The sequence below is a fragment of the Procambarus clarkii genome, chromosome 74 (genome assembly GCF_040958095.1).
Source record: "Procambarus clarkii isolate CNS0578487 chromosome 74, FALCON_Pclarkii_2.0, whole genome shotgun sequence".
In the NCBI taxonomy this organism is placed as follows: Eukaryota; Metazoa; Arthropoda; class Malacostraca; order Decapoda; family Cambaridae; genus Procambarus; species Procambarus clarkii.
In genome coordinates this window covers 21,021,995-21,046,324 of record NC_091223.1, presented here as the reverse complement: position 1 = coordinate 21,046,324, position 24,330 = coordinate 21,021,995, and the positions used below count along the sequence as shown (strand labels likewise).

General features: G+C 45.8%; 1 protein-coding gene across 6 annotated transcripts in view; it reads right to left on the bottom strand.

Moving 5' to 3' along the window:
- Positions 1-24,330, bottom strand: part of LOC123767303 (BTB/POZ domain-containing protein 6) — a 188,152-nt gene that overhangs the window by 4,876 nt on the left and 158,946 nt on the right. For 5 of the 6 annotated variants that reach the window (XM_069313070.1, XM_069313069.1, XM_069313072.1 and 2 more), the window contains one exon: positions 289-1,751. In XM_069313070.1, the coding sequence (XP_069169171.1) occupies positions 932-1,751 (820 nt within the window). In that variant the 3' untranslated portion in view covers positions 289-931. Of the gene's footprint in view, positions 1-288; positions 1,752-24,330 lie in introns of those variants that run through there. The other variant, XM_069313073.1, reaches the window with a different exon arrangement.

Sequence of the window (24,330 nt, the reverse complement as noted above, 5' to 3'; positions counted from 1 at the left end):
TTTATTTTTCTTGGTTTGGGTAGTTCATCTTGGTAATCTGTTGATCTATGATTCCCACAAGCTTCTAAAAAACATGAACTGTTAGGAAAGGCACTTATCCCTGGTGTGTTGAAAATATCACTGGGAACCTGATGTGGTCATGTGATGTTAGAGGTAGGCTGAAAGGAGCTACCAAGGGGTGTACACCAAAAAATACGAGTAAACATACTTCTGAAACATCCTGTATATAAATCTACAAGAATACATGAGAGACTTCTAAATAACAAATGATAAAATAAAGGAGTTAGACAAGTTTGTATATCTGGATTTTAATTGGCATATACAAAATATAATATTAAAATAATAAATGCTTATTCTATGATTCAGGAGTAAAATAATCATTTACAGATGATGAGTCACAATAACGTGGCTGCAGATATGATGGCCAAACCACACATTAGAAAGTGAAGAAAGTACGACGTTTCAATCCGTTCTGGACCATTATCAAGCCGTGTGGCTTGATAATGGTCCAAGACGGACTGAAACGTTGTCGTTTCCTCACTTTTTTGATGTGTGGTTTGGTCATCAGTATTTAATCTAGCTTGTAACACATTTACTAAACTACTATCATAACTAAAATTTGTAGATATGGCCACATTATGTAACCAATTTATGATAGCTATGTCAAATTAATTAGAATATACAAATTTTCAAATGACTTGGTTTTGCCATGTTGATTTTATGTGAACACTCATGTTTGTTTGGAAATGCTGTTTTCAATTTGGAGGGTCAGTTTTCTTTGAGCATAAGTAAGGAAAAGTGTTTATTCATAAACTTGAGTGATATTTAGAAACTGATTAGCATCTTTAACCTTATTACATGTCAATGGGTTAATTTTCAGGCAAATATACAGAGGAGGTATTTGTAGAATCATTAAATTTTTTCATCACATTTAATTGTTGACAAAATATTCAATCTCAACTTTAGCACCACATCGAGTTTTACCTACAAAATTTACACCCTCATGTTCAGTGTTAACTGAACTAACTGCCGATGCAGTTGTTATCAAAGATTCTTTAATTGATAATGTGACGGTATAGGTCTGGTCAGAGTCAAGGGGAACGGGTCGCCTAAACTGGCAATTAACACCTCTCCAAGTTCCTTTGGCAATTTTCTCATTGGAAGAAGTTTGAACAGTTACATCTCCTTCTTGAAGACTTGAAATGCATGGAGATGAAATCCTTATTAAAAAAATTGGTCTTGATGTCTTAAAATCTTTAAGCACTTCAGTGCAACATGTGGAGTAATATACAAAATTGAGATTCACACCATCATTAAAGCTACGATCATAGACAAGGCAAGATTTTGTTATACGTTCTCGTGGTTTTGCAGCACGGAATGAAACAAAGTCTGGCAAATCTATGGAATGTGCACCTTCAATATTTTGCAGAATAGCCACACACTCACCATTAGACAGAACACCAGAGGGCAGTATATATCTAACAAATTGGTCAGATGTCATTAATAAAAACCTCACAAAAGGGAGGAAATCCACTACTACCTGGCGCAGTGATGACACAAATGGCTTTTCTGTATTACATTTGACTTGTGATGCTGCTTCTCCTTCTATTTCATTTTTACCATTGTCAGAAAGTTTCTTGGCTGAGCTGTCTCCATCATCCTTTGTCTTGTCAGCAGTACAATAACTTATCTTGTTTTCGAGCTCACTTCTTAATGTTTCACATTTTTCAGCAGTTAATTGTGCTAAGCCCCTGTTTTGAAAATAGAATATATACATGCATTAAAAATATACCTTAAAATTAAAATAGAATTGCTAAAAAATTAAAATAGAATTGCTAAACTCTTAAACTACGCATCGCATACATATACGACGAGAACTGATGGCACCAGGAGTTCAATTTCTCAAACTTATTCAAATGCTTTCCAATTTTCTGTGCATAATCTACTAGCAAATCCTGCAACTTTGTCTAAATGATCACAAATGTAACTTGAAAAATAAGAAAATAAAAAATAATTATAAAATTGAATATTGAAAACTTTGGATTTTCAAATCAACTACAAAAAACCAGCGTTGAATGTAATGAAACGCCATTTTCTGGGTGAGACCCGGAGGCGCCCCAGAGCTTTACCAGGCTGATATGCTAATGTCAGACTTTGGCATCAGTCATGTGTATGGAGTTCTAGGGCCTACCGGGGACCACGGCCAGAACCTGGCCCCCTCAGAGAGGCAAGGGGAGCAATGGCCTATAGAAACCCCAGTGTGGTTGGAAGCATTCTATGTCTGCGATCGACCGGGTCAAGCATCCAGAGAGGTAAGCATTCTAAAACAAACCCCTATTCTGGTGAAAATTGCTACCTAAAGCCGAACTAGTGGATAGAACTCCCCAACAGAAAACAAGCAAACTAGTATGACATCACATGTCACCGCGCCGCTGTCTGCGCAGTTCCCCCCTCCCCGTGAGGGGGAAGGGGGAGCCCCAGACCTCCCACGCCGGCTATCCACCCATCAGTTCTGAGCCTGGATGTCAAAATACACAAAAACCGCCGACCGGAAGGAGGGAGGGTTGCCGGGGAGCCTCCGGGTCTCACCCAGAAAATGGCATTTCATTACATTCAACGCTGGTTTTCTCGGGGAAGCCCCGTCGGCTCCCCAGAGCTAACTATCCACAGAGGAAGGTCAAAGGGACGGAACCGGGAGGCGGACACCACGCACCCCCCACGGAAGCGAGACAACCAGCAGCAAACGCCAACCCAAGGCGCCACAGCCCCGAAAAGTCCCGGGAACAACACGAGAACAACGAGAAGCAAGGCCCCCGTACGAACACCAAAAATCCATGCCCGAATGACCGCAAGGACACGTCGCTCAGACGGCAACGAGAGCAGCGAAGCCACGAACGCCACAGGCATGAGGAAAAAACACAAGCAGCTTAGCCACAAGAACACGGCTGACAACCTGGGACACCATCAACCGCGAACCGGGAAGAACAGAACCGGATCAACGCAAAACGCACCCCGGACACAGATGCCGTGTCACGCAAACAACAGTGGAGGGCCGCCACTGAACACAAAACACGCTCGATCAACCAAGCACCAACAAACCATGGACCCCTCCAGAACGCAGCAGCCCCACCCCGCGCCAGAAAAGGTGGAGACTGCCGCCACCGAACAACCAAAATGCTAAAACCGAAGGAGCAAGAAAACTCAGCGATCCGACCCCCAGAGGCAAATGCCAAAAGGAAAAAGAGCCGATGAAAAAACAAACCGGAACCGAAGGGGCACTACCAACCGAGGAGAAGACAGAGCACGCTGACCAGAGACCAGGACGGTGCAAGCGGCGCACGAACAGGCCAGAGGTGAAACGACGCACAAGACAGTTTACTAACGGTGCAGAAGCAACACTAAGACCGAAAGCAAGCCGAAGTGACTCCACCAGCATCGCACGAAAAGAGGCGACAGTATGTGGCAAGACGACGGCCCCCAACCCCCACCAGAAAACCAAGCCAACACTAACAAGAGGAACCACCTAAGAAGGGACAGGAAAAGGAAGGACCGCCAAAATACCCCATACTGCCGCCAAGAGAAGTACGCAGGTGGGACACCTACCACGAAGCCACCCGACTACCAACCGGAGGCGAGACCGCGAGGCAGAACGTAAGCAGCCCCGACAAGGCCCCTCCGAGCCCAGGAAAAGGCGGAGCCGCGGGAAGGTCTTGGGCGCGACCACCGAAACCCAGTCGGCACAAGGAGATGGAACATCTGCCGAACAGAAAAACTCCCCAAAGCAAGCAAGCCCGCCAGGAGTTCAGAAACGACGGGTCCGACACGAGACATCACGAGACCCGGAAAAACCAACCGGCAGGGCAAGCTAGGAAACCAAAGGCGGAAGGGTTGCCGCCAGAAACAGTACCCGAACCAAGGGGTACGAGCAACTGCAACAGACCGAGACAAAGAAGCACACCACAGGACACAGGCTGAAAAAAGTCCAAGAAGCCAAGGAACACACGCAGAACACCCCTGCAGCAGAGGAGGAAACAAGGGAACGCACAAGGAAAGGAAGTGGTGGAAACCGACCACCCCCCCTAACATAGCAACAAGTGCAGGCAAAACCGACCAAAGGAGATGCCAGGAAAACGACTGGGGAGAGGCAGGATGAAAGAGCCGAAGCACAAAAAAAAAAACAGGAAAACAACCAGGGGTGGACAATCAGGCAGGGACAGAAAAACCCCACGCACATGAGAGGGACAAGCCAGGGACCCGAAGACCAATAAAAACAACAAGCAAACCCCCATATGCAAACCCTAGGCACAAAACAGCAGCAAAGTGCCACACCACAACTGGATACAGGAACAAGGACACGCCACCGCGAAACACGGTACCAAAGCACACGTGCAGCAGCAGCAACAGGCACCACCGCAACATGCAACACGTAAATAGCAACTCGCTTCTTCAAAGGCAGAGAACGGAGCAGGGAGACTCCAGACAGGGCCAACGGAGACACGAACCCAGCAGGCCCAGAAACCTGCACACCAAGCGACCGACGGTGGAGAACCCTGCTCGATACCTGCTGGATGGGGTACTGGGAGCTCATTTACACCCCAAGCCCGGCCCGAGGCTAGGCTAGACCGGCCAGAGGGTGGCCTACCAGGCAGCTGCTTGGAGCGGCCCACAGGCCCACATACCCCCCACAACCAGGATGGGCCGGAACTTCTATTTGAAAACAGGCTAGTGTGCCCCGGAAGTCCACAGACGTACCGGCAATAAGGCGTATGCTTGCAAGTAGGTCGTGTAACAACCGCAGACCTCTGATGGTTATACATTGTTTCCCAATTGTGCCTATAGAACCACTGCACTCCACTGGTACTATCCCGAAAGTTCTTCCAGATAGGCGGGACCCAAGAGCCAGAGCTCAAACCCTGCAAGCACAGCAGGAGAGCCCTACCAGGTGAGCACATAACCAGCCCCACAACCCACACACCTCATAACATGAAAAAGGGTGGGTCCCCTGAATGACTCTAGCATGGGTTGGACATGCACATGAGTGGGACTGGAAGGGTTGAAAAAAGGGACAGTCACTGGTGTGCGAACGGTCTCAGTCGTACAAAAATATACCTAAATAAAGACAGGTATATAAACAACTCCACATCCAGCGCCTGGCCAAAAGACGCCAGACCGCAGAAACCCACCTGTAGAACGGAGGCACGAACGTGACACGACTCAACCGTGCCCAGAAGATTCTGGGAGCACCGCCAGGTGAAGACGCCAGAGCTGGACCCACAGGAGAGCAGGGTAGAGGCGGAGGAGGCGGCCCACACCCATGACACAAGGAAAACCTCGGCGTCCTCCCCACAGCTGGAAACCAGGACACCCTTGGAGCGAAGGGGCACATACCACAGCAAGGGAGAAGAGCGAGAGGCGAAGCACTTGAGGAAAAAAGGGCGCAAAACACCAGCACTAAAACACACTGCCCAGACCAAAACAAACTCCACGGCGCATGCGCATGGCACGCTGGCTGAATCGCACAACCTTCTCTGCAGGAAGGCGCCAACCAGGACTACTGCATTAGAAAAGTAGCCAAAAGAGGAAGCAGGAACAACAAAACCAGCCAACGAAGTGAAGACAGAGCCCAAAAAGGCACCCAACCAGGCCACAAGCAGCCCAACAGGACTACAAGTAGCCCAACAGGACTACAAGTAGCCCAACAGGACTACAAGTAGCCCAACAGGACTACAAGTAGCCCAATAGGGCTACAATTCAATTCATTCAAATTCAATTCAATGTATTCAAAAGGTGACACCCCTAGGGTCAACACTTGCAGCAGAGGAGCTCCAGCATATTTCAACATTCCTAAGTATTGTAGTACAGGTTGATGGTAGTGAGTGGTGTCCCAGAGAACATAAAATTATAGTGCTCTTGAAAAATAGGCGAGATAACAGGAAAGTGCTAAGGGAAGTGAAAAATCGGATGAGAAAAAGTTGCCCTAGTGTTTACAGTGCAGAGAAGAACATTCAACATGGCCACTGGCAAGGGGAAAAACAAAACAGAGCTTGATTTTGAGGGATTCAATGAAGAAAGCATTGATATTAGTAGTCTACATAACAAGTTGGTAAATTTAGATACTATAGTGAAGTCTCATGTAGAAATAATTAGTAAATTGAAAGAAAGTAATGACCATTTGAATAGCAAAGTTTTATGTCTTGAGGGTTTAGTGAAAGACTTGCGCAAGGATAAGAATCAATTGGAAACAAATTGCAAAGCCATGGAAGAAGAAAATAAACTCTTAAAAATAGCTTTGGAAGAAGTTAAAGTAAATTTAAACATAAATGACTACAATAGGTTAGGCAAGGAAATTCAACAGGAGAAACAGCTTTTGTCAGCACAGATGGAGGAAGTTACACAGGGAATAGAACAGTGCAAGAAAGATATGCAACTCACTTATGCACAAGTGGCCAAGGAGAAGGAAAAAATAGAAGAAGCAGTAAAGGAAGCCAAACACTGCAGCAACCAAGATAAAACAAACATTAGGCTGGAAGTGAGAAAAGAATTGGCATCTAACCCGAAGTTGGTGCAAAACACAGTTGATCGGAGTAAGTCCCTGATCATTTTTGGCTGCGAAGAAAAGGCGATAACATCTAGGTCAGAAGGAGCTGTAGAAGAAGCTAAAGTAGTAGATAAAATTGTTGGCCTCGTGGAAGGTCTTACAACCATAGAGAATGTGTGCGACTACAGGAGAATAGGCAGATATGTAAAAGGGAAAGATCGACCTTTGAGGATCACCCTAAACGGTGCCAAACAGATGGAAGAAGTACTAAGGAATGCTAGAAAATTGCAAAGTGATGAGGATGTGAAAGGGTGGTCGTTAAGACGAGATCTTTCAAAAGAAGATAGAGAGAAGCTGAAACTGAACCTCGCCGAGGCAAAACATTTAAATGAGAGCAGGAATGAAGAAGAAATAAATTCTTTTTTCTACAAAGTGATAGGGGTAGGCAAACCAGTAAAGTGCATAAAGGCAAACCAACAAAATCAATAGAGAGAGGGAGAATGAAGAATAAGGAGAGAGGGAACAAGTTCCTGAAGATTGCATACACCAACATAGATGGAGTGAGATCGAAGATACTGGAGTTAAGTGATGTAATACAGCTGCAGACACCAGACATTGTTGCACTCACGGAGACAAAACTTGAAGATGTAATTTTAAATGAGGTCATATTCCCAAGGGGCTACTCAATTTGGAGACGGGACAGAAAAATTAGGAAAGGCGGTGGCATTGCTGTGCTGGTGAAGGAACACCTAAAGGTGAACGAAATAATGACTGCCAATCCACAAGAAGTTGACATAATAGCACTAGAGATCTGCCATGAGGATGATAAACTAATGATAATAAATGCATATAGTCCACCGCCAAGCAGCACATGGTCAAAGGAGGAGCTAGATAGTAAACGTGAAGGTCTTATAACAATAATGAGAGAGATTATAGCGAGAGCGGATAACGATAGATCACGACTGTTGATAGTCGGTGACTTCAACTTGAAATCCATAGACTGGGAAGCATATGAAGCTAAAACAGAAGATTTTTGGACCTGTAAATTTGTAGACCTCATCCTGGAAACATTCTTGTATCAACATGTTAAACAAGCTACGAGGATGAGGGAAGGGGACGTTCCCTCCATGCTAGATTTGATATTTACCAGGAAGGAGGAAGAGATATTTGACATTCAGTACCTTCCTCCCTTGGGTAAAAGTGACCATGTCTTTTTGGGAATAAAGTATGCAATGCGTTATAAGCTGGAAGAAAATAAGGAGGTTGAAGCAGTTGAAAAACCAGACTTCAGGAGAGGACATTATGGTGACCTTAGAATTTTTTTTAGTGAGTATAATTGGACAGACTTGATGCTAGGCAAGGAAGTGAATGAGATGTATGTCAAGTTTTGTGAAATATATGATAAAGGCACAAAAAAATTTATACCAAAACAGAGATGCAGAACTAGGAAACAGGATTGGTTCAATAGAAAATGCGAGAGGGCTAGAGACCAAAAGACACAAAAATGGAATCAATACAGGAAGAGGCCGAACCCCCAAACATACCAGCGATACAAAGATGCGAGAAACAACTACACGGCAGTGAGGAGAGAGGCAGAAAGAAATTTTGAAAAAGGGATTGCAGACAAATGTAAAACAGAACCAGGTCTATTCTATAAATTCATAAACAACAAATTGCAGGTAAAGGATAATATTCAAAGGTTAAAAATGGGAAATAGATTCACGGAAGATGAAAAGGAAATGTGTGAAACACTAACCGAAAAGTTCCAAAGTGTGTTTGTACAAAAAGAAATCTTTAGGGAACCAGATACAATAAGAATTCCAGAGAACAACATAGAGCACATAGAGGTGTCTAGAGACGAAGTAGAAAAAATGCTCAAGGAGCTCGGTAAAAACAAAGCAGCTGGCCCAGATGGCGTTTCACCATGGGTTCTGAGAGAATGTGCATCTGAGCTCAGCATTCCACTTCACCTGATCTTTCAGGCATCCCTGTGTACAGGAATCGTAGCAGACATGTAGAAACAGGCTAACATAGTTAAAATCTACAAAAGTGGCAGCAGGGAAGACCCCCTCAATTATAGACCTGTATCATTGACAAGTGTAATAGTGAAAGTATTGGAAAAACTAATCAAAACTAAATGGGTAGAACACCTAGAGAGAAATGATATAATATCAGACAGACAGTATGGTTTTCGATCTGGAAGATCCTGTGTATCGAATTTACTCAGTTTCTATGATCGAGCCACAGAGATATTACAGGAAAGAGATGGTTGGGTTGACTGCATCTATCTGGACCTAAAAAAGGCTTTCGACAGAGTTCCACATAAGAGGTTGTTCTGGAAACTGGAAAATATTGGAGGGGTGACAGGTAAGCTTCTATCATGGATGAAAAATTTTCTGACTGATAGAAAAATGAGGGCAGTAATCAGAGGCAATGTATCGGAATGGAGAAATGTCACAAGTGGAGTACCACAGGGTTCAGTTCTTGCACCAGTGATGTTTATTGTGTACATAAATGATCTACCAGTTGGTATACAGAATTATATGAACATGTTTGCTGATGATGCTAAGATAATAGGAAGGATAAGAAATTTAGATGATTGTCATGCCCTTCAAGAAGACCTGGACAAAATAAGTAGATGGAGCACCACTTGGCAAATGGAATTTAATGTTAATAAATGTCATGTTATGGAATGTGGAATAGGAGAACATAGACCCCCACACAACCTATATATTATGTGAGAAATCTTTAAAGAATTCTGATAAAGAAAGAGATCTAGGGGTGGTTCTAGATAGAAAACTATCACCTGAGGACCACATAAAGAATATTGTGCAAGGAGCCTATGCTATGCTTTCTAACTTCAGCATTGCATTTAAATACATGGATGGCGATATACTAAAGAAATTGTTCATGACTTTTGTTAGGCCAAAGCTAGAATATGCAGCTGTTGTGTGGTGCCCATATCTTAAGAAGCATATCAACAAACTGGAAAAGGTGCAAAGACATGCTACTAAGTGGCTCCCAGAACTGAAGGGTAAGAGCTACGAGGAGAGGTTAGAAGCATTAAACATGCCAAAACTAGAAGACAGAAGAAAAAGAGGTGATATGATCACTACATACAAAATAGTAACAGGAATTGATAAAATCGACAGGGAAGATTTCCTTAGACCTGGCACTTCAAGAACAAGAGGTCATAGATTTAAACTAGCTAAACACAGATGCTGAAGAAATATAAGAAAATTCACCTTCGCAAACAGAGTGGTAGACGGTTGGAACAAGTTAGGTGAGAAGGTGGTGGAGGCCAAGACCGTCAGTAGTTTCAAAGCGTTATATGACAAAGAGTGCTGGGAAGACGGGACACCACGAGCGTAGCTCTCATCCTGTAACTACACTTAGGTAATTACAAGTAGCCCAACCGGCCCACAAGTAGCCCAACAGGGCCACAAGCAGCCCAACCGGGCTACAAGTAGCCCAAAACGGCGACATGGACGAGGAGCCGACAGACGTTCCAATAATGCGGGAAGTAGCGAAAAACCTTCCCGAACCCTCGAGAACACAGAAGCCAACACTAGCCCCAAAGGCAAATAAAGGAGCAGGCGCACCCGCGATCAGAAGTCACGTAGAACCCCAAGAAACATGACGAACATGTTTCCCCGTAGAAACGGGGAAACATGACGAAGACACCGTCCCAAAAAAGGGTGGGGGGAAGCATCCACCCACAGGACGGAACCAACCGACTCAAAGGCCAAGGAACCGAGCCCGGGGAGGGGCCGACGCCCAACAGCACGTACGGTGAGTGGGGAGGAAAGACCCCACTGCGCGTAACTACAAGCCCCGCCTAGAGGGGGAGAAAAAACCCCCACGGGGTCCTACGGGGCCAAGGGCCCCCCCAAGTCAGCCCATCCCCAGCCCCGGGAACTAACACGACAGGCCCCGGGGCCGAGCCGTCCCCCAAAGTCCCGGTCGTACCAGAAAACCGGGGCAGCCGCGAAAACACTAAGGAAGGGAGCCCACTGGCTGACTCTTACAACACGGCTGGAGGAACAGGCTCAAATGCCCCTGTCACTACCCCGGAAGGGGAATTCCTAGAGACTGCCCAAGTCTCAACACCATCAAATCCCGCCCTGATCCTACAGACGGTAAGGAACCGGATGCAGGCAGGAAGGGGGATCCAGGGGAAAGACAAGGTGGCGTGGAAGGAACCGAAGCAACCAACACCCCCCAAACCCCAACACAAACCAAAACGGGGCAGCCCCGGGGCTCCCGGGGAGTTAACCACGAGAACATTACCACCACCAAGGCTCAAAGTGCAACGCCCCTACTGCCTGCACCCGCTTAGTCAGCACAACTGGGTAACCGAGCCACAACGAGCAATAAAACTTGCAGGACTCCGGGTCGAAGGTTTCACCGACCCCACAGGCAGCAGACGGAGGAAAAACAGAGTCACCCAGAGACAAAGGGTGAGAGCAACCCTCAAACTCGCTGGAAGCGAGGAGGGACTCTGTGGTCACATCCATCGGACCCACGTGCCTCCAGGGGTTTCCCAGGGTCCCGAGCGTTTACTATAAGAGGACTCGCGCTCAGGTAATCCCAGGCAGGGTACTGCTAACCGGCACCCAAAGCTACCAAACAACTTTCTAAGAGCTGAACCCCTGGCACATGTACACTCACGGGGACCTAACAGGGGGTACCACCAGAAAATACTCAGAACACAAGGGACACAAGGGGCAAGAATGAAGGCAGACCCCCCCCCACCTTGTAGATAAACAAAAACAAAAAGAAAACCCCGCAAGAGGACAGCGTACCCAAGCGAAACAGAGCCGGCCGCCATGATTGGTAAAGACAAGCTGCACAGTACCCTGCACCCCACCAGTGCAAAACTGCCCCTTACCCTAAGGCGAACAAGGAGACAGAACACCTGAGCACACAAAGAGCGGCCGAAAATCAAGCAGTAAACGGCCTAGCAGGGGCAGGACCCAAGGAACTTGTGGAAGGTGGCCCCAAGCCCCAAGGGCAGTACTTACAGGGCACCTAGGGAAGGGAACCATATGCGCATGCAGCCCGAGTACTGGAGACTCACACCCGGCTCACGCACCACCTAGAAGACAGACACCACACTCTAGGTACAGTGCTGAAACAACTACTGGAGCCGGAGCACATAACCGGTGCCTATAGCATCAGCCGAAGAACTGATGGGTGGATAGCCGGCGTGGGAGGTCTGGGGCTCCCCCTTCCCCCTCCCGGGGAGGTGGGAGCTGCGCAGACAGCGGCGCGGTGACGTGTGACGTCATACTAGTTTGCTTGTTTTCTGTTGGGGAGTTCTATCCACTAGTTCAGCTTAAGGTAGCAATTTTAACCAGAATAGGGGTTTGTTTTGGAATGCTTACCTTTCTGGATGCTTGACCCGGTCGATGGCAGACATAGAATGCTTCCAACCACACGGGGGTTTCTATAGGCCATTGCTCCCCTTGCCTCTCTGAAGGGGCCAGGTTCTGGCCATGGTCCCCGGTAGGCCCTAGAACTCCATACACATGACTGATGCCAAAGTCTGACATTAGCCTGGTAAAGCTCCGGGGGCCGACGGGGCTCCCCCCAGAAATGGGAGGTAAATGTAACAGCCACATAAGTGCAACTATGTACAGTACTATGTATGACAGTCAGGCATTGTACTTATTTACACTTAGTATTAAATTGTACTGTCAAATATATTGTGAATATTTTAGTTTACCTGAAATGCTGAATAGAAAACCATGACCTAACCTAACCATCTTAGTTTTTGAAGATAAGCATTTTATTGCTTCTTACAATTACTACTTAACATATAGCTGCATTGATATTACAGTTTTATAAAACAAATAAAACAAAACTAAAATATTTAAATAAATTGTAAAGTACCTCATGGTATTTTCATATTTTGTATAAAATCTCTATCGTGTAATAAAACTGAAAAAGAAATTCCTGATATTTAAAACTTGTGTATAGCGAACTGAACTTTAAAACTTTATCCAAAAATTATGAGGGTCTTAATAGAAAATGAGGAGAATTGAATGGGGAGGTAAATGTAACAGCCCCACAAGTGCAATTATGTACCATGTATGACAGACAGGAAATGTACTTATTACACTTAGTATTAAAACATACTGTCAATTTGGAGGATGGGTTGTTTCAAAAATACCTGAATCTCTTCCTGACTGATGGGCACTCTTTGAGGCCAGCTGAATCTCTTCCTGTGTAGGACCATACAAAGCGATCTTTTCAAGACTACCTTACAAATTGATCTTTTCCTATAACCTTTTCAATGCTACCTTATGCTTTACAAGCTTGGCTACATACAACCTACAAGTCAGAAAGCCTAGGGTGTACATGAGTGCGTTATTTGCAAGCACACAGAATGAAGAAACAGGAACCGAAAATTTATCTGTACCTGGTGTAACGAGAGCGAAGTCGCGCTGTCCACCATGGACTACTTCGTTGAGTATTACTCACTCACGAAGTACTGAGTGTTTAATACAGTGTGTTACTGTGTAGTGTGTGAAACTGTACATATTGTAATTTTAGTGAATTTTTTTTTTTAGTGATAATTATAATGATTTAGGGGGATAAAGATGTATGCTTTATATAAGTGATAAAAGCCCTAATCTGGTCCCTAATCATCAAAACAACCTAAAGAGACAAAGAAAATAGAGTCTGAAGTCTGTGAAAAAATCAGCCCCAAAAAATTGAAAGTCCCAAGTTTTGCCTGTTATGACTGATTTATTTGTTGACCAATTTCATTCTATCTTCACATAGTTAGGGGCAGGTATGCACTCTCCAGGATGTAGAGTTTACAACAAAATCAGGTAATAAACAAAGGAGACAACCCCCCTTCCCCACAAAAAACTAGTGTTGAATGTAATGAAATGCCATTTTCTGGTTGAGACCCAGAGGCTCCCTGGAGCTATCCAGGCTATGTGCTTATTTAGCTTTCTGGCATTGTCAAACTGCATGGAGTTCTGCCTACCGAGGACCACGGCCAGAACCTGACCCCCTCAGAGAGGCACGAGGAGCAATGTCCTATAAAAACCACCGTGTGGTTGGAAGCATTCCGCGTCTGCCATCGACCGGGTCTGTCATCCGGAAATGTAGGCGTCCCAAAACAAACATCTATACTGGTGAAAATTGTTACCGAAAGCCGAACAAGTGGACAGAACTCCCCAAATGAAGACTAGCAACCAATATGATGTCATAACGTCACCGCGCCGCCGTCTGCACAACCTCTCCTCCCTGGGAGGAGGAAGGGGAAGCCCCAGACCCTCGTGTCGGCAACCCAACCCACAGTTCTTAGGCTGGATGTCAAAATACATGAAAATACTGGCGACTGGAGGGAGAGATACAGGGGAACCTCCGGGTCTCACCCAGCAAAAGGCATTTCATTACATTCAACACTGGTTTTCTGGGGGAAATCTCTCAGAAACGAGACTCCCCAAAGACATGGAAAAAGAGGGAAGGATACGAGAAGTGGATGCCAATCGCCCTAACTCAAAAAGAACACAACAGACCAGACCAAACCAAAGGATCCTGCACATGATACGGAAGACTCGAATCCTGGAACGAGAAGGAAGGGGACCCGGGCCAACCAAAGCGTGGCAATGGCCACAAAGACCAAGACGTGCAGAGAACAAAGAAGAGCCGCAACCGAACACAACACGCAACGCACCACCGGCCCAACCAACCAAGCAGCAACGACCCAAGGGCCTCTCCGGAAAAACAACAGACCGAAGGACTGCTGCAACCGAACAAACTAACACCAGGACCAAAATAGCAGAAAAAACCTACGCCAGAGTACAGCACGAAGCGCCCCGACTCAAATCCCAAAGGCCAATGTCAGCAGAAAAAAAAGAGCCCTAGAAAAACAATGCTGAACTGAAGGGGCCACAACAAACCGAAGAGAAGGAGAGAGCATCTGGTCCAAAGATCAGGACGGCCCAGGAGGGGCCGTCCTGGTCTTTGGGCAGGCAGAGCAGGCCGGAGGTGAAACAGACGCCCGAGACAGCTAGCGGAACGGGGCAGAAGGAACATCAACACCGAAAGCAAGCTGGAGTGGCTCCGCTGGCGCCACACGATAAGAGGCGACAGTAATCGGCAGAAGACGATGGTCCTGGAACAACCACGAGAGAAGACAAAACCACCCTATCAGAGACCAAAGTACAGTACAACCTCAATTCAACGAATCTCTGGCTAGTTCGCACACTTTTCATGCCGGATTTACTCACCCGGTTTGACGAACAATGGTTCGCCGAAGTGGGGGAAGTTTGGACTTGCTTACGATGTCGAGACAGATTTCACAGACTGGTGGAAAACTTTCCCATTCCATCACAGGTTACAATTAGTAATGCCTTCATGTGACATGTTGGATCACACAAGTGGACCACACAAGTGGACCACACAAGTGGACCACACATGTGGGCCACACAAGTGGACCACAAGTAATCCACAAGCTTACGATGTTGGGACAGAGTTCACAGAGTGGTGGAAAACTGTCTCATTCTATCACAGATTACAATTATTAATTCCTTCATAAGACAAGTTGGATCACACAAGTGCACCACACAACAAGTGAACCATATGAACCAAACACCAGCCAGAGTGGTCCACACAAGTGAACGACTGAGTTTCCATGATTTTCGTTCACTGATTTGTGGCACACGTATCTTTGCAAATTAATTTAAAGGCTGAAGCATGATTAGCTACTTAATGTGTTGAAATCTTCTTATATACATTTTCTGTGATGAAACAAGATGAGTGAGAGTGGACAGATAAGGGAATACTGTACAGTATCACTTTACAGTAAGGTTTCACTCACTTTCATCTGTGCCATCATAGTTCAGTGACCCATGACTTTGGACGTTTCAGATTAATAAATCATTTCTAAAACTGGTGTTTTAATAACTCTTTATTATCCTAATTAAACTAAACTAAATAAAACCAAAAATATACTGTAAGATGATAGATATCTGCTATTTGAGAAATTATTCATGTTATTGGCAGCACAACTCCAGTGTGAGTGGACAGGTCTAATCCGTGTGCACACAACACTATGCGTGTTTTTTTCAATTTCGTTGCCACAGTTCTGTGACCTACGGCTTCGAAATAATAAAATTAATGAATCAGTTCTAAAATAAGTATTTTTTATAGCTCTTATTATCGTAATACTGTTGCTAAACTAAATATATAACCCAAAAATATATAATTTGATTAAATCCAATATTGGAAAGAAATTTATGTTACTGGATCTGGCTAAAACGCCAGCCTACTGTAGGGTGTATAGACCTAGTCTGCGTTCATACAGCAGGCACCCAGTGCCCTTAGCTTTGTCTGTGATTGACATATTTATCCGCCAGTCGAAGAATAATCATGGAATTTACCATTTTTTTACTACAGCTGTATTGTTATACAACAAAATGTCTCAGGAGCTTACTAATAGTGCCTTATTAGTGCCAAAAATGAAGCAATATTTTGCAAGAACTAGTAGCAGAAAATCAGCCAGCATGAGAACAGTTGTACCCAGCATGAGCACAGGGGTACCCAGTATGAGCACAGCCGTACCCAGCACGAGCACAGCTGTACCCAGCAAGAGCGCAGCCATACCCAGCACCTATACAACAGCAGCAAGCACTGGCTCAAAAGCAGCTGAAGCAAACACAGGGGCAGTGAGCACCAGCAAAGCTGATGCAAACATCTAAGAACAGCGTGTGTGGAGTGTACAGTTAGAATAAGTGTTAAATTTAAGTACATAGTGTTAGTGTTAAAATTAAGGTTGCAGTACAGAAATTTTAGTGTAAAATAGTTTTCATAAACTGTATTGTAGTACTCAACATACAGCAGAACTACTTATCAATACAGTGCTAATGGCATAATACAGTACAGTACATATTTACTGTACAGCATTCACAACTCCATGAGAAATCCAGATGGACATAACTCCAACAAAAAGGTAAATAACAACTGTAACACAGTATTTTTTAGTAGAGTAGTAATATATAGGTACAGTACATAATATGATAATGCCTTTTTATTGTTTACAAGAAAAAAAAGACACTGATGCAAATGCCTCTTGAAGGTCACCTCCTGCAACAAATCCAATGCTCCAACGCATCGGGGTTGGTCCCATATAGTGCGTTGAATTGAGCTTGTACTGTACACCTACACAGTGATAGGAAAAACTGGAAGGACCACCAGGAACTCCATACCGCCACCAAGACGAAGCACGCAGGTGGGAGACCAACAACGAAGCCATCTGCGCCCCATACAAGCGATGAGAGACCCGAGCCAAAAAAACTCCAAACGTGAAGACCCGAGGGGACCCGAATGTCTTGCAGAGCCAACGGAAGGAGTCTGCGTCAACCGTCCTTTCCATGGACAGGGAAGAACTGGAAAAAGCCACCCGCCAAGACATTGGAAACTCCCCGAACGGGAACCGCCAGGAAAGCCAACCCCGAGAACGCAGCAGACGAGTCACTCGAAGCGACCAGCCCCAAAGCCAAGGACCTCATCGAACCCCCCCCCCCCTCCCCCAATTCAGACAATGAACCACCTAGGAGCAGTCCAAATGAAGCCAATCCGCGGGCAAACACAGATCGACACACACGCAAACCAAAAGAGAAAGGACAAAACAATCTTATCAGAAATCAAAAGACAACCTACTAAGTCAAAAAGTGCTGAAAGAATCGACAGGAATCTACATTCTGCCGCCAAGACGAGACTCGCAGGTGCGACACCAACAACAAAGCCACCTGATCACCATACAAGTGGTGAGAAACTTGTGTCTAAAAGACCAGATGCAAAGATCAAAGGAAGGAAATTGAACCAGCCACATACTGGACCAGACCAATCTGCTGAAAGAGGCTGCGCTGCAGGAAGACACTTGGGTTGGGACACCGAGCATGCAGCGCCTGAAACTAAGGCTGGGCCAGCCACCAAACAGGACTACTCTCTCCCTGGTAAGTCTTAAAGCGGGCCAGGACCTGGAGCAACAACCGAACCGAAGGGGAAGACTTACAGGAAACCCCCCTCGAACAGTCCAGTCAAAAGGCATCGACCCCGATGGCCTCGCAGTCGGGGAAGGGTGCCACATAAACCAGGAGACGCCTCGACCATGCCAACATAAGAGGTCCACCACCAGCCGCCTGAACATCCAGCAAAGCCAAATGAATGAGGCGTCATCGGCCGTCCATTCCGTCAATAGGGGAATGAAATGGGGACAGGCCATCTGCCAGGACATTGGACACCCCTTGGATATGAACTGCCAGGAGAGCCAAACCCCAAGAACTCAGCAGATGAGTCATTTGAAGCAACCAGACCCAAAGTGCCAAGGACTGCATTGAACCCCCTAGGTTCAGGCAATGAACCACCAGGAAGCAGTCCGAATGGAGCCGAATCGTCGATACTGCGAGTGACACGAACCCCCCTGAAGCGAAAGCCACATCGCCGCGAACTCCCGCACTGTGTTGAAAGCCTGACAGAAAGACGAACGCCACAGACCCTGGCCGGTCTGGTGAGCACTGATCACAAAGCCCCAGCCGAGAGACGACGCAACCGTGAACACATTGGGCGATGGATCGGGTAGGCGCCAGGGCACTGAACCTCGAAAAACCCGAAGAAGAAGTCGACGATGCAGCAGCTGACGCAAGGCCTCCAGGGGTCTGAACCCAGCGATCGTGAAAGCAGCAGAAGGGATGTCCCCGAAGTAACCAGAACAGCCCCCGAAGCCAGATCCGACCCGACGGGTAGACCAGCAAGGCGAAGTTCTGACTCCCGCACAGCTGCCCAAACAACCAACGAGTGACCTGGGTGCCTTTCAAAAACAGCCGAAGGCAGGACCGCAGCCGCAGCAACGCTGCAGGAGGGAGAGACAAGGAAGAGAGTCCAAGTCCCACACAAGACCCAGCCAAGTCCGAACCTGAGAGAGAACAAAATTGGACTTCCTCTAGTTCACCAAGAACCCGATCCCAGTGAGCTGGGAATGAACCAAATCCCTGGCGAGCAGACAAATGAAAGGCAATGTAAGCGGTAAGCCTACCATCCTACAATGAAACCAAACCAGTCCCCGAACCCCGGATAAATTGGGAAGTGCCAAATATGCGTCCCGGAGATCCAGAGACACCATCCAAGAGCCTGGCTCCAAAAGAAGCCGGACATGGGACAGAGTTTCTTGCCTCCCTCCGAAAGGAGGGAGGCAAGAAACAAGGGGTTCAGATGAAACAAGTCCAGAATGAACCGAAGTTGCGCACAGTCCTGTTTCGACACTGGAAACAAGCAAAAAACCCACCTGAGGGACGGGATCGTTTCGACCATGCTCAAGTGCACCCACTCCAAGATGACCTGACGGAGGTAAGGGAAAGAAGCCTGCCCCTGCCCCGCCAGCCCTGAACACCCCGAAGGAGGAGGAGCCTCCCAACACCACCACAGGCCAGAGGACATGACTTGAAACATCTACAAATTATGGGACCAGGCGTGAGCAAACAGAGCAAGCCTCCCCCCAGCGCCCCGTCAACTGGGCAACTCGCGAAAGGGACGAAGCCCCTTACGAGAAGCCAGCTGACAAGCAGAGCGAGCATTGTGCTGACCAGATGATGCCGGTTTCAAAGCTATCAAAGTGCCAGCTCAGAAACTGACACCAAGGGCCCACCCCGACGGGAGGAACCCCAAGCCCTGGTACAACTAGTCCGAGAGACCCGAGAACGGCCACCCCAGAGAAGCAACAAATCCGACACAGGACGGCAACTAGACGAGGCTGCCTGCAGAAATTGAGTGACAGCACTTTCTGCAAACAGCAATGGACAAAAAGGGGATGAAAACGTAACAGCCAGGTCCCAAGCGGATTTCAAGGAGAGAGAGAGCATGGCCTGGAGACACACAAGGAGAGGGGGAGGGGGGGGGGAGAGGTGAACAATGCCAACCGTGGAAGGACTTCCAGGCACGGACTGAACCAGAGTCGAAGCGATCAATGTCCCCAAATCTGGATCCCTAAAACTAAAACGGGACGGCCCCGGGGGAATCTGAGCTTGCAACCAATCTAGCACATTACAGCAACCTACACCGAGCATGCAATATGGATGCCGCCCATACCTTAGTGACAACAGAATGGGTAATCTGGAGCACTAGCAGAGAACATGTCTCACAAGACTCCAGGTCAAAGGTGTCATTGACCCAACAGGCAGCATGACGGAGGCAAAACAGGGCACAGAATAACCTTCAAACTCACACGAGGCGAAGTGGAACTCAAAAGACATATTCATCAGTAAACTAAGCCCCAATAGGGTTTTCCAGGGCCCATTGGGGTGTCGTCTACAGGGAAGCCCAGGCAAGGTGCTGCTAAGCCGGGTAAACCCGAATGTAAACAAAGGAGGATAAGTTATAAACTGGAGCCCTATGATGTGTACAAGCACGGGGGCTACAAATACTGTATACCCTATGTGGACTAATAGTCAAACATGGCAGACCCCCTCCTGGTAAGGAAAATAAAAATAAAATAAAAACCCCCATAAAAGTACAACACTACCAGAAGGAACAAACACAGCCGCCGCCGCATAGGTAAGCATGCAATGCAGCACCCTGCACCCTAACTAGCAACACCACTACTTCCTACCCAAGGCCAAACAAAGGCACGAAACCCCAGCTGCCCCCAAGGGTGGGGTAAATGTCGAGCAGCAAGAACCCTATGGAAGTGGATTCCCAAAGGCTCTATGGAACGTACCCCTAGAACCCAAGGGTAGAACTTTTGGTGGTTTTTTGCTCTTCCGGAAGATATTGAATTCGGTGTGGATAACAGGGCTAAAAAAAACTTCAGAATTTGAAGAGCTATACAATAAAGGAAGCCATCTATAACTGGGCCAAGGTATGGAGTGAATTAAAGGAATCGGCTTTGAAAAATTCCTGGAAAAAACTCCTCACGTCTACGGTCAGAAATGAGGAGGATGCAGAAATGGATTTTGAAGGGTTTACAGATGAAATCCATAGAATGTTTAGAAATGCTGGCGAAAACTTAGAAAGACAGGATGTGGTTGATTGGCTTGAACAAGATGCCAATGACCCAGGATATGGTGTGATGAGTGAAGACGAGATTCTCCAGTCTATTACTGGTGACGTCAATGAAGAGGATGAAGAAGGAATTGAAGAACCAACACCAATGACCACAAAATATAGTGTAATCATGATCTATGTTGACGGATTAATAAATTTTTCATCCAATTGTGCTCATCCAGAGGTTGGAAACATGTATCTGTACCTTAGGTGAACAAAAGAGCTGATCATACAACTGGCCAGTGAACACAGAAGGCAAGCACCACTTGATTCTTATATGGTACGAAAATCAAACCAAGCGCCTTTAACAAGTGAGGCAGCACATGCAACCCAAGCGCCTTCAACAAGTGAAGCGTCACAGGCAAGCCAAATGCCTTCAACCAGTGAGGCTTCCGCAGCTGACAGTGAAAACTAACTTTGCCTAATGAACTGTACAGTAATTTTAAGTGTTAATTTTAGTGTTATGTTAGTATAAGTTACGTAAATTGTCAAGAATTTTTAACTTCAAGATGTGTGGCATCAATCAAGAAGACGAACAACAAGGTAAGTTGAGGTTTCTAGTTGAATATTTAATAATTATATGTGGCAAGGCAATTCAAATTACTGTATGTTGTTTGTAGTATAAAAATACTAGTTGGAAATGGTTAGTTTTGGACTCGTAGGTGAAAAAGTACCATTATCCGAAAAATGTGATAATCCGGCTGGGAGTCCTTCCCATATAGTCCAGATGATCGAGTGGAGACAGTATTTAAAATGTTCCACAATCTTGAGCATTATGATTGCTCCAGTATGATATCTTGCTAATAAAACAGGCAAATTACAGTACATATAATGTGATAATTGACAATAACATCTCTCAGTTGAATCATTGCTGGGAAACATTAGACAAACTTCCGACCTATTCACTGCTCACCTTGCTAGCCTCGAGGTTACCTTGAGACTTTTCAGGGCTTAGTGTCCCCCACGGCCCAGTCGTCGACCAGGACTCCTGGTTGCGGGACTGGTCGACCAGGCTGTTGGACGCAGCTGCTCACTGCCTGGTTGATCAGGTATCCTTTGGAGGTGCTTGTCAAGTTCTCTCTTGAACACTGTGAGGGGGAGGTCAGCCAGTTATGCCCCTTATGTGCAGTGGAAGCGTGTTGAACAGTCTCTGGTCTCTGATGTTGATAGAGTTCTCTCTCAGAGTACCTATTGCACCTCTAATTTTCAATGGGGGTATTCTGCACATCCTGCCATGCCTTCTGGTCTCATGTGGTGTTATTTCTATGTGAAGGTTTGAGACCAGCTCCTCTACTATTTTCCATGTGTAAATCATTATGTATCTCTCCCGCCTGCTCTCAAGAATATACAGATTTAGACATTTGAGTCGATGCCAATAGTTTAGATGTTTTACTGAGTGGATTCTAGCAGTAAAAGATCTCTGCATGCTCTCCAGATCAGCAATTTTTCCAGCTTTGAAAGGTGCTGTCATTGTGCAGCAGTATTCCACTCTAGAGAGCACAAGCATCTTGATAACTATCATCATTGGTATAGAATCTCTAGTTTGAAATTCTTGTTATCCAACCTGTCATTTATCTTGCAGTTGTGACGGCTACCTTATTTTGTTCTTTAACCACCGTGCGCCGAATTTATTGTGAAATTCCCCTGGTGCGCATGAAATAAAGTGTTCCCCCAAATTTTTTTTTTCTTTCTAAAATGATAAATTCCCTTCGCTGAACATGTCTATGTAAAAATAAATACCAAATTCCACTTACTTTGGCTGTGGGGACGTGAACAAGGTGCGCTGTGACATCATCAGGGCCTAGTTGCCCGTGCGTGAATCGCCCAGACACGGTCGCACGGGCCATTCAAGCACCGGGTGTTGCCACAAATATATTTTCAATTATTTGTTTCATGTATTTCCAATGTGGGTTTTATTTTTTTTTATCGTATATTATGCATATTTGTGTCCTTTACAATATGTACCTTACCTTGAGGTGCTTCCGGGGCTTAGTGTCCCCGCGGCCCGGTCGTCGACCAGGCCTCCTGGTTGCTAGACTGATCAACCAGGCTGTTAGATGCGGCTGCTCGCAGCCTGACGTACGAGTCACAGCCTGGTTGATCAGGTATCCTTTGGAGGTGCTTATCCAGTTATCTCTTGAACACTGTGAGGGGTTGGCCAGTTATGCCCCTTATGTGTAGTGGAAGCGTGTTGAACAATCTCGGGCCTCTGATGTTGATAGAGTTCTCTCTCTGAGTACCTGTTGCACCTCCGCTTTTCAACGGGGGTATTCTGCACATCCTGCCATGTCTTCTGGTCTCATGTGATGTTATTTCTGTGTGCAGGTTTGGGACCAGCCCCTCAATTGTTTTCCACGTGTAAATTATTATGTAAGTCTCCCGCCTGCGCTCAAGGGAGTACAGATTTAGGCTCTTTAGTCGGTCCCAATAGTTTAGATGTTTTACTGAGTGGATTCAAGCAGTTAAGGATCTCTGCACGCTCTCCAAGTCAGCAATTTCTCCAGCTTTGAAAGGGGCTGTCATTGTGCAGCAGTACTCCACTCTAGAGAGCACAAGCGTTTTGAAAAGTATCATCATCGGTATAGCATCTCTAGTGTGAAAAGTTCTTGTATCCAACCTGTCATTTTTCTTGCAGTTGTGACAGCTACTTTATTGTGTTCTTTAAAGGTAAGGTCTTCCGACATGAGTACACCCAGATCCTTTACATTGCCTTTTCGTTCTATGTTATGATTTGCCTGAGTTTTGTACGTGGTTTCCGTTTTTATATTTTCAATTTTTCCGTAGCGCATGAGCTGGAACTTATCCTCGTTAAACACCATATTATTTTCTGTAGCCCATAGAAAGACCTGATCTACATCTGATTGGAGGTTTGCCGTGTCCTCTATGTTGCCAACTCTCATGAAAATCCTAGTGTCATCTGCAAAGGATGATACAGTGCTATAGGTTGTGTTCTTGTCTATGTCCGATATGAGGATGAGAAAACGTACTGGAGCAAGCACAGTACCCTGGGGGACTGAGCTCTTCACGGTTGATGGGCTGGATTTTATTTTGTTGACTATTACACATTGGGTTCTGTTAGTCAGGAAATTGTAGATCCATCTGCCTATTTTCCCGGTAATTCCTTTTGAACGCATTTTATGTGCAATAACACCATGGTCACATTTATCAAAAGCTTTTGCGAAATCTGTGTAAATTGCATCAGCGTTTTGTTTGTCTTCCATAGCATCTAATGCCATATCATAGTGGTCCAGCAACTGCGACAGGCAAGAGCGCCCTGTTCTGAAATTATGTTGTCCGGGGTTATGGAGATGCTGTGATTCCATGTATTTTGTGATCTTACTTCTAAGCACTCTCTCAAAATTTTTTATGATGTGCGATGTTAGTGTTATCGGTCTGTAATTTTTTGCCTCTGCCTTATTTCCTCCTTTATGGAGTGGTGCTATCTCTGCTGTTTTTAGTATGTCAGGGATAACGCCAGTATCTAGGCTTTGTCTCCACAGAATGTGGAGGGCCTGCGATAGTGGTTTTTTACAGTTCTTGATGAATATGGAGTTCCAAGAATCCGGGCCTGGTGCAGAGTGCATAGGCATACTGTTTATCGCTTCTTCAAAATCTAGTGGGGATAGGGCGACGCCTGATATATGATTTGATGTTGGTATCATATCCATGAAAAATTCATTTGGGTTATCAATCTTTAGTGCATTTAATGGCTCGCTGAAAACAGAGTCGTA